The 11,132-nt window shown below is 48.6% G+C and overlaps 1 protein-coding gene across 2 annotated transcripts; it reads right to left on the bottom strand.

Moving 5' to 3' along the window:
• Positions 1–1,050: 1,050 nt before the first annotated feature.
• DYNLT2B (dynein light chain Tctex-type 2B) lies at positions 1,051–6,284 on the bottom strand. Of its 2 annotated transcripts, none has more exons than XM_039378068.1 (5): positions 6,173–6,284; positions 5,576–5,709; positions 3,900–3,969; positions 2,091–2,154; positions 1,051–1,839 (listed from the first exon to the last, which is right to left on the bottom strand). In XM_039378068.1, exons 1-5 carry the CDS (start codon positions 6,238–6,240, stop codon positions 1,792–1,794), a joined length of 384 nt encoding a protein of 127 aa, XP_039234002.1. In that variant the 5' UTR covers positions 6,241–6,284; the 3' UTR covers positions 1,051–1,791. The 2 variants fall into 2 exon arrangements, with proteins under 2 accessions (XP_039234002.1, XP_027606892.1); XM_027751091.2 differs by having other exon boundaries at positions 1,051–1,484; positions 6,173–6,283.
• Positions 6,285–11,132: the final 4,848 nt, after the last annotated feature.

Here is an 11,132-nt window from a genome sequence, read left to right as displayed (position 1 = left end):
ATATACCATCTCCTGGAAAATGTTGCTGTGGGGAGGGTTTCGCTGGTCCCCAGAACTCACACTCCTGGGTTGCACACAAACTAAGCAGTGCTGTCAATTCTCTGGGCAGGTGCCTCTGGGTGACAGCCACAGGCAGCAGCAAAGCAATCAGGGAAGTCACCCTCCATCTCCCATCAGAGGAAAAGGAGAGGAAACCAATTTCAAACAAACATAATAGAGACCCAGCAGTGTGCTGTCTCTGGCACTGTAGACCAAAGAGGGATTTTAGAAGATGCATCGTAATTTTTTACTTCCCTGACTTCCAAGAGCTGCACAGGGAGAGCGTGTTTTGCTCTACCAGTTGGTGAGGGTGGGATTCAGGGCTCACCTCACCCCCCTTCAGCACGCTAAAAGCCATTTCACGTCACTGGAATGGCTCAGCTATGCTTGCTTGGTCAGCACACAGAGAACAGGCATCACCACAGAACAACTCATCCCACCTTCCGATGGGCATCCAAGATGCTCTTTGGTGGCACTCACTCTCTCAGGAACCAACCTGGTCCTCTAACTCTGGGGGAGATGAGAAGCTTTAGCACTCTTCTGCAGATTTACAGCAGCCTTTCTGATGCTGGAGTCCTAACAAATTTGATTGTAAACATCCACCCTTATATCCTAGAACAGAGAGGCAGAGACTGAGAAAGCACTGCAGTATCTGCTGAAGAGGGCAAGGCGCAACAATCATTCACAACATCCCTGGGTGCACCAAACCAAAGAGCAGTCACAGCAGGGAGAAGTTTTGGCAGTCTTGGGGTGTGTGGGCTGCTGGCCTGACCTAATGTCCTAAATACCTTGTCTTCCTATCAATTAATACCACCTCATGTGACACAGCTGGGACTCGTAGCCCAATTGTTATAGGAGTCACAGAAACAAATCTGGATAACCAGAATAAGAGGTCAGCTTTATGGGTTAGTTTACAAAGAATCATCAGAAAATGCTCATCTGAGTAGTGCAGACAAGCCATCCAGACGAGTGCACTTTGTAGAGTGGAAGAAAATATCACAGGAGAAGAAATATTAAATACATAGATTTATTATGTTTCTTTTCTTATAAATATTTAATTAATTTCATAAAAATGGAAGTAACAGAACCCTTTCAAGACACAAGTTTAGTTTGTCTTAGAAACAATACACTTTTAGGACAAAACCAACATACTACATAAAAAACAAAGGGCCATTTAAATAAAGGACATAATAATATTGTGCTTAAAGCTCTATTGATATCCACAAGGAAGAAGGAATGTTGTAGTGTGTAGACCAGGTGTAGGACGTGCTTTGTATAGCTGTTATTTTCTTAGGTACTACAGGAAGAACATGATGCTTTAGTGCACTTTAACAAAAAATACCCCAAAGCAAAGCTTCCTCCTCCAACTCTGTCCCTCTGTGCAATGTTTGCCACTTTCAATAGTAGAAGCAGCCAAAGGCAGCTACCACACAAAACAAGCTGTCCTGGGGAAAACAGAGAAAGGGTCCATGTTAGTCAAGGCTCTTTGCTAGCCTAGTGGAATGGGAAAACCTCAGGGAACGTTTAGGCCAGAGCATAACCTTGCTTTGTAATATATAGCAACTTTCTGTCTTTTGTTCACCTCACTTTTGGTGTAACCCAGGTCAGTGCATCTGAATGCCAGAAGTGCCTCACCTTCCTCCATCCACACTCCCACAGGTGTCTAGGTGCCAGTTAAAAATAAAAAAATAATGAAGTAAAACCTCGACTTCTACTCAGTCCTGGATTTCAGCCATGCTCCATGACTGCAGTTCAGAAAAGCACAGAGAAGACTTTGTGTCTTGTGCTTCCTCTTCCCACCTGTAAAATGGCATGACTATAATGACTTCTGTACCGTACTGTGTGACCTACTCAGGAGAGAAGTTTCACTATGTCAGATATTATATCTAAGTATGTTATGTGAATGAGGACATAAATCATACTGCTTCAGTAGTCTTGGTTCATTCCTTCTACTGGTTGCGTTTTTTTCTGCTCCATATTTAAGGTCTCTCTGGCTCTCATACAAAAGCAAGTAGCCCTACACTTCCCATGGGAATCCAGCTGGTACTTACATTCATGAACACGTCGTGAGCACAGCTGTCAGTGTCGGCATCCCAGAAACATCGCGCGGCCATGCTAAACAAAGGAGCCAGAGCAGAGACGTTCCTGTGTGAGGACCTAAGTGATCACAGATACTTTCCTCGAAAACCAAACTGAGCTTTCTTTAAAGATAAAGGAATTGGGAAGCGTTCTCCTGAATCCCAAGCCTAAATCTCCACTGCTGAATACCACATGCTTTGATCCCCTCTGTATGTGGCTCAAGCTCCATCTTCAAGCTCATCACATATCAACCCTGCTACCTCCACTGTGCAGCAGGGCTTGAACCTCATTGGTATGGTGTGTAAGAATCTTTGACTTCTGGCCTATGTGTATTGGTGACTGATTTAGCTTATTTGTCCTTGTCCTTCACCTTCTGCACCCTCATGGTACATACTCCCAACTTATTTATAGGAAGCGATCGTATTCCTTGGCAGATGCCGTGTTACTAGACCACGAGCTAAGCTCTTCTAGTCTTTTTGTATCTATACTTTCTGTTCCCTGAACATCCTGCTGGACTTCTACACCTGCTTCAGTCCAAGCCTTACCCTGAGGACAAGTAACCGGACCATAACAGGGTATTACAGATGAGACCTCGCTGCTGTCTTGTCTGATGTCACTGACATTCCCCCTTCTTTGCTGCAAATGTCCCAGTCCCTGCCTGCCCCAGTCAGTCTCAGCTGATGGGATTCCTCTTTGTGGCACACCATGTTGTTCCCAGTCCCTACATGTATGACTTACTGTTCTAAGATTGCTGAATTTAATCTCTTCTATTACCTTAGCCCTCAAGATTATCCTGATTTTTTGTTTTTTGCTGTACAGTATTCCACTCTGCCTCTGGAACACCCTGGTTACCCAGTATTTTGCATTAAGGATGTTGGTGACCATTCATCAATATTGCCTCCTGTCTGTTGCAAACCAGAGAATTTCCCCACAGGCTGCTCTGTCAGCCTGTGTTGTTGGGCTTCACATTTCCACCTCACTGAACTGTTCACCCTGGTACGGTGCTTCTGGAGCAGTCTGCCTGCAGCTGGACATTCCTGACAAAAGCCTGAGCAGCAGGTACAAATATTTCTCTCTGACCCCCAAAACACTAAGGCAGCTCTGCTGCACTTATCTTCTGCTGGAGTACCAGGAACAATAATAAAGATAAGCCCAGCAGATAAAGCACATAAACCTTGTGGGCTGTTCTCTTTTGTCTTCTCCCTACCCAGTAGTAATAATGGAAAGCTACAGCCCACTACTGCAGCCAAGAGGAATTCTTTTGTCTGACTGCAGGCATCTGGAGCTGACTGCAAGTGCTCAGCACCCACATGGGAATTTGGCTCGGTTCCCAGGACAGTAGTGCAGGGGGATTATTGATATTTAAACTTCTGAAAAATGCCTACCTGGGATGATTAAATGTAAATGAAGTGCTTATGGAAATCTGGCTTTAGACAGAAGTGAGTTACCATGGCTCTTTTGCTCCAGCAGGGCCTCGGGAACGGATAGAGTCTGTGCCCTAGTTCATCATGAATACAAAATAAAATGCTTCTGCAACACTCCTCACCAATGCTTCTCAGCATTTCGGGTTGCTAAGAACCACCACAGAGCCCATTATCACTGGCTAATTCAATCAGCCACAACCTAAGCCCTCAAGTGCCACTTAAAGAGAAAAGAAAGTGCTTTACACTTTATCATCTGCAGAGAGATCTTTGTACCTAGCAAAGCTGGAAGCAGCTTCCAAAGGAAAAAACGACACCCAAACCCAACAAACATGATAGAAAGACAATTAGAAAACTTACTTCACTCCTTCTCCTCTCTGTTCTCCAATCACAACCTGCACCACCATTTTGTACCTGTCATATCCCTCCTCTGGAGAGAGAGAAAAAAATAATAGTGAGAGCAACAATTTGTTTAAAATATGAGCCCAAAACAGGACCCTAAATGCTAAAGGTTTCTGGCTACAAAGCAAGTGTCCTCTAAAAGCCCATGCAAGTAGCCAAGTGGACAGACTGCCTTGTGGATTCATTTTCCTAGCATGGAGTACCATGGTTTTACTGGAGCTAAAGGGTGAACAGAATAGTTGGCCTCTATCAAAAGATGCATCTAAGGCAGAAGACACCCCTGAGCAGCCACACTATATTCTGCTTTGACATCTTTCAAGAGCTGACCACATGGAAAGAATGTAAATAAGGCTGCTGTGGAAAAAAATGCAAATTGAAAAAAATTGCCTTATTTTAAAACTGTTCTGATGCAAAGGTATTGTAGAGATTATTCTGCCATACAGGTGTTTCCTTTGCTTCTGAGTGGGATAAAAGGCCCCATAAAAGCATATGTGGGTCTGTGTTATGTGTCTGCAGAGATATGCAATAGTTTTACAATAGTAAAGAAACACCTCCGAGGCACAGACCAGATCCAATCAGGCCATGGCAATGTTCCAGAAGCCAAATCAGAACAAGCATGTTTAAAATCAAATACGGATCCTAATGCCTATCTTCAACAAAGCAGTGTCCCAGGAAGACTCCGGCGCATTGTTTCCACTGGAGGATTGAACACAACAGGCTGGGTCTGTTATAACATCCACCACGTCAATGCTTATCAGAGATACCAGCTGATACAGTGGCCACACGGGGCCAGCCTTGCTTCAGGCTGCTGCAACTGTGTTTACACATTACTACAGCCAAGCCCTGTGCATATGAGCTCGGAATCAACACGTGCTGGGCCTACAGCTGCTGCTGGCTTTAAAGCAGATGTGCAAATCTGGGAGAAGCATCAATCCGTGGCACTGCCGAGGGTGACAGTCCGGCCATGCCACTGCGTCAGGCCAGACCAGCAGATGGAGCACCAGCCTGCCCCAGGAGGAAAGCAAAAAAAAAAAGTGGCTGTGCCAGCACACACATCCATGTACTTGTCCCAGCACAGAACTCAGGAAACACCTGCTGGAGCTTGCAGTTTCCTTCTTGAACTCAAAAATATTGGAGGATATTCTGTGCAGCATCACCACAACCTTCTTCCAGTGCTGTAAGGCTGTAGTCATACCCCTCCTTGTCTGACTGCTCCTCTCTCCCCCTTCCCTGTGCCCTCTGAGCCTTATTCTGATCTCCCTGCTATTCCACTCTGACACAACTCTGACCTAACTCGCAGCAGAAAAAAGGCAGGAATGGTTCTTTTTATGGAAGCAAGAAGCAATGAAGCATCACTTCTTTCTTCTCTCCAGTGCCGCTTCTTCACCTCTGCAGCCCCTCCTGACATCCCACACTAGCCAAGCTACACAAAAACAGATCCTGTCTGCTTAAATTAGATCTTCAGTTCCGCGGGCGAGGAATGTATATATAGGACAGATTGTTTCATAACAGTAGACTCGAGTCAGTCAACATGGAAGGAATAGGTTTCAAGAATAAAAGAGGAAAGAGAGATTTTGTCAAAAGGGAGACGACACGGTAAGAAGAGAAATTACTTCCCCAGCAGACCTCCTTACCTTTCAGTCTGTCTTTTATTGTCTCTGATAAGGACTTTGTAAGCTCAGGCATTTCCTCTGGGTTGTACTGTACATTGGCCAGCTTCTCCTTCAGTATCACATGGATGCATTCTTTTACTGAGGACGATTTGAATCTATCAGGGAAAAAAAAAGCAGCAACAGAAAGCCCCAAAAGTTCACACAACGTGTAGAAACATACACAGTCCCACCTGGGAAAATGTAGCTTTCGCATACTTAAGAAAAAATGACAAATCAAAAACCACGGGGGAAAAAAACTCTGCTAAGACGGAGATACTTAACCAGCCCTGCCAAAAGCCAAACACCCATGAAAAAGTGTGAAAACAGCCTTCTTGGAAGTTGCCCCTCCAGCAGCATCCTCCACCCGAGCGCATGTCAAAGTTGGTCAGGGAGCCCAGTGCCCCCCATCTCCCAAACCCTCGGGGCTCCCCCATTCCCAACACACCCCTACAGCCTCTCCTGCCCAGGGAGCCCCTCCCCGACAGTCCCACCGCAGCTCCCACATCCCCAGGGCCAACCCCCCCCAGCCCAAGGCCCCCACCATCCCCTCTCCGTACTAAACCCCCCCCCTTGGCTCACCGGTGCTGGAGGCCGGGCCGAAGGCTGTAGGTGTTGCCGGCCCCATCGTCCGGGCCCAGCTCGCCCATGGCCGCGGCCCCCGCAGCCTTCCCGGCGTTGGGTTACCGGGACAACCCCGCCGCTTCCGCCGCTCCCACCGCCCGCGTCAGCGCCGCGTCACCGCCGTGGGGGGAGCGCGGGGGGGGATGCGGAGTTACCGACCGGGGCGTATTTCCTACCCTTGTTACAAAAACAAAAAAAAAAGGCAACAAAAACAAAACAAAACCAAACAACAACCCCCCCCCAAAAAAAAAAAACAAAAAACAAAACAAACCCAAAACCCCCACAAACCAAAAACCCCAATAATTATTTTTACTAATTTTTGCGATTAAAAAACTTGCCCAATAACGTAATTGGTAAATAAATGGTAAATAACTGCTGTGATGATTGTAAACTATTTTAATAGTTGTATTAATGGTAAAATTTTGTTGTGGAAGACACTGAGGTCCCACACTGAGCAGCAGCTGAGGGCAGTGGGGGTGTTCTGCCTGGAGAAAAGGAGGCTCAGAGGTGACCTTATTGCTCTCTACAACTCCCTGAGAGGAGGTTGTAGACAGGTGGGGGTCAAGCTCTTCTCTCAGGCAACTAGTGACAGGATGAGAGGACATAGTCTTAAGCTGTGCAGGGGAGGTTTAGGTTGGACATTAGGAGGAATTTCTTCACAGAAAGGGTGATTAAAGTTTGGAATGGGCTGCCCAGAGAGGTGATGGAGTCACTATCTCTGGAAGTGTTTAAGGAAAGACTGGTCGTGGCACTTAGTGCTGTGATCTAGTTGTCATGGTGGTGTTTGGTCATAGGTTGGACTTGATGATCTCAGAGGTCTTTTCCAACCTAAATGAGTCTGTGATTCTGTAAATGAAGTGTTTGATGAGGCTGCTGCCTGGAGTGAGGTGGGAGGTCTGATAGAGAGAGAATGAGATAAGATGGCCTGGCCTCTCTGGGTGCTTCCCTGATGCCCCCATCCTGCCCCAAATCAGCAGCTGCAGCCCCTGTGTGCACCCTCACCCAGGACTCAGTGGGCTGGAGCAGCTGTGGGTACCAGCAGGGCAGAGGGGTCCCTGTGCCCAGAGACATGCCTGCCGGATCCTGGCCTCAGCTGGATGGGGGCTGTGATGGTGTCCCAGCCCCAGGAGCCTTGCTGGGAGGGCCTGGATGCTGAGGGACAGTGGGTGCAGGTGGAGGAGAACATAGCCTGGACTCCTTGCCTTTGCAAAGCCTGCTCCCCTGATTTTTGCCTGTGTTTTGCTGCCAGGCCTTGTACCCTCTTCCCACCTCTGGGCCATGCATCCCAACCATCAGGGAGAAGGTCCCAGCCTTGCTCCTTTCCTCCAGGAACTTCTTAAATCCTCCAGAAAGGCCTAAAATTCTTGCCCCCCGATATCCTTCCCCTATCATAGCCCTGTGCTCTTTTCCCTGCCTGCAGCTGCTGTCTGTCCCAAGGAAGGCCGCATGTGACGCAGCCCCTCCTGAGCTGACATTCTGCTTACCCCACAGTTTATCTCGATGCAGCGATCTCCACGATCCTTCCTGCGTACAGTGAGTGACGCGGCTGAGAAAGGTCCCTGTGCGCTTCACCCAGCTCCGAATGGAAACAGTGTGAAGGCACAGCCAGTGCCGGTGCAGAGCGTGCTGCTGCCAGGATTGAGGTGCTGGAGTGGGCCATCACTTGTGACAGGGCTGGGAATGACTGGAGGTGCCCCTTGAGTACAAGAGGTGCACTGAGAGGCAGAGGGTACAGCTGCTGCAGTTTTGCTTGGGATGCACGGGCATATCCCAACTGGTGCCAGGTCCTGCCCCAAACTGGTCTGAGCACAGATGGGTTGATGGGATCCCGAGCAGCAGCAACTCCTGATTTCTACAGACTTTAACAACACCACTTGCTAGAGATGGACCATCAGAGTCCTTAGTACCACCGGGCTCTGCCCGCAGTAGGGTCAGCACCTCACTGCCATGCTGAAGGTGATGGTGGCCCCATGCCATACCCTTGTGGCACCTTCCCATCACAGTTACCATTGCTCTGCCCAGGCCCTGCAGGTTTCCGCTTGCTAAAGGAACATTTTCGTGCCTCTGTTCCATCCCTCCGCTTACTCACTGCCTACCGCTGCTTACTCACACCCACGGGCTGCTGCCTGTCCCCACAGGGTCAGGTGCTGTTCCTCATGCAAATAATTTGCAGAGACCTTCCTAATTTCCAAGAAGTACCTGAAAGACCTCAACACTCTTCCGTGTTTATCTGCAAACACTATTAACTGTTTCCTCTTCTTGCCCAAGCCATTCACCTCCCGCCTGGGTCAGACCCACAGATGTGAATTCAGTTAAACTGTTGGGGGAAGGATCTTTGGAACCTGTGGGTTTCTCTTCCTGAGCATCTTTTTGGGGTAACTTGTGTTCCTCATTTCATTTGGGAAGCTTTACTTTCCCTGGACTTCAAAGTCATTTAGCTCTGGACTCCAGTAAGCTCATCTGTGGTGTTTGATCACGGCTCTTTTTCATCTTCCAAATTTTCAGTGCTCCTTAAATACCCCAGATACTTGTAAGCCATATTGGGTCTGACTCTCTACCCTTTGACTCTGCTGATAGCTGTGTGCCCTGACAGCGATGGCTGCAGGAGACTAGAACCTCCTCTGTGTCCCAGCTGCGTTGGTGGGACTCTCACAGACTCAGTGGGCCACCTTCTTGTTGGGGAAAAAAAAGGACATTTGTGCTCCTATGAAGTGGTGTGATGTGCTTGCTGAAGTTACTCTCTCTTAGTTTTAAAGAACAAACTGTTTTCTCACTTATTCCTCTTTCTCCTTCCTTTTTAGACCTTCTTTTCCTCTTTTGGTGGCCAAATAGCAAAGGACTGTCCCATGGAATTTACTATATTCAAGCTCACATAAAGTGACCCCTCAGCAAACCCCCAAGGTGTACCATCCACCCCATTGGGCTGGAGGGGATTTACCAGCATGACGGGGTGCAGCAGCATGGCTTGAGCCAGGCTGTTTTTCTTGGTGCTGGAGAACCTGGTGAAAGAGCCAGCAGGAGCTATGTTGGTCTGGCAGGGTGCAGGCAGGGTGCAAAGCCTTCCTGAAGCCTGGTGGCTGCTGTGGGACTGGGGCTGGGCTCCTCTATGATGCTGACACCTGAGGCACATGCTGGGCTGGGGCATGGCACCGCTGCTCACCTCGCTTTCCTCCGCAGCGGCTTCCTAACAGCGAGATTGATCTTTTCTTTTATTCTTTTCATCACTTCTAGTTTTTTTTTCTCAGAAAAAAGGGCACCTAGCCATTGTTGGTTTCTCGTGGACGTGGCAGCCTCCCCGCCTTGGGTACCGGCTTACACCCATTTCAAGCGTGCATTGGAAAGTCTGAGCAATTCATGCTATGATTTTAATCAGAGCCCTCTGATGCTGCTGCATGGGGCAGGGAGGATGAGCCAGTTTTTCCTGCTGATCCCTGCCTCGAAAAGTCGTGATCTTGGCAGTGATACCCATCACATCTTCTGCCTTTAGAAATCAAAACATGTGGCAAGTGCCAAACAAGCCTTCCCCAACGTGGCCCAGATGCCTCGTGTCAGCATTTGGGGTCACAAAACCTCAAGGCAGAAAAGCCTCCTTGCTATGAGCTTCCATATTTCCTGAAGTTCATTTTAGTTTATTTTAGTTAGGGTTTTCTGAGTGGGAATGCAGAAAATTGTGAAAGAAGAGGTGATGTCCAGCTCAAAACCCACCTACACCCTTGCACATGGTGGAGAGCACTCCCTTTGCCACCCATCCAGGCAGTGCGGTGGCCTCTGGCCAGGTGGCATGGAGAGGTGACAAGGTAGGCACAGTTCCCAGCCTTGCTCTGCAGCCCAAGCAGGGCCAGCAGCTCATGAGAAAGGAATGGTGCTGCAGTGCCGGGAGGAGACTGGAAAAGAAGACCCAGGACAGGCTGGACTTAGCCACCCACCCAGGGTGAGCCCTGTCTGCCCCAGTTCAGAACCCCCTCCTTGGCCATCCCAATTTGACCATCACAGTAGTGTTAGGTTAATGGTTTGACTTGATGATCTTAGAGATCTTTCCAATCTTAATGATTCTATGATTCTATGAAGTTGGGGGTGGTTCCCCCAGCCCACTTGCCTGCCAGGGCCATGTTTGAAAGTGAGAGGTGAGCAAGCCCCAGCCCTGCAGCTCATTTCTGAAAGCCTGGAAAATAATGAAATCGTCATTAGAATCACATCCTTCACCCCAATTATTAATTTTCCCCTGACATTTTCCAAAATTGTGAGGTACCGAGGCTGTGTTCGAGAGAAGTGGAGGAGCTGCTTTCACTGCTGGTTATTTCCTATGCGAGTATTAGTGTGGTGAGTGGGGAACATTGATGGTGGAAAAACTACAGAAGTCTTCTGCAAATTTCACCCCAATAACAGCATCCTGGCTCTGGGCACCTGCCTTTACTCTCTGCAAATCTATCATGAAAAAACACTCTGAAGGTGGCAAACCTTCTCCTTCTCCTTCTCCTTCTCCTTCTCCTTCTCCTTCTCCTTCTCCTTCTCCTTCTCCTTCTCCTTCTCCTTCTCCTTCTCCTTCTCCTTCTCCCTCTTCTCCCAGTGGGAGCAGCCTACCAGTAGGTGCCCCATGGCTACCCAGACCCTCCCTGTCTACCCAGTGCCACATGTCCCCCAATACTCCACTGCCTTGGGCACCTGTTGGGAACACCCATGGGTGCCTGGGAACCCAAGACAGCTTTTACTTATGTGCCAGGCTTGGAACTGAGGACCTGTCCCATGTGGCCCCTGCCTGCTCCATCCCTGAAAGATATCCCCAAAAAGGGTTCAGGCTCAGAGGTACCTGTCCCTGCTGCTCGGTAGCTGGTTGCCTGCGTGGGAAAGCAAGGAGGGGAAAGAGGCCATGTATGGCTCAGCTGATCCTTGCCTCCGAGGGGAGGAAGCTGGGGGTGGG

This window comes from Pipra filicauda, unplaced genomic scaffold (assembly GCF_003945595.2).
Source record: "Pipra filicauda isolate LSUMZ 115617 unplaced genomic scaffold, ASM394559v2 scaffold98_size3848907_pilon, whole genome shotgun sequence".
Taxonomy (NCBI): domain Eukaryota; kingdom Metazoa; phylum Chordata; class Aves; order Passeriformes; family Pipridae; genus Pipra; species Pipra filicauda.
The sequence above is the reverse complement of the archived record's forward strand: the minus strand, read 5'-3'. Positions and strand labels throughout refer to the sequence as shown.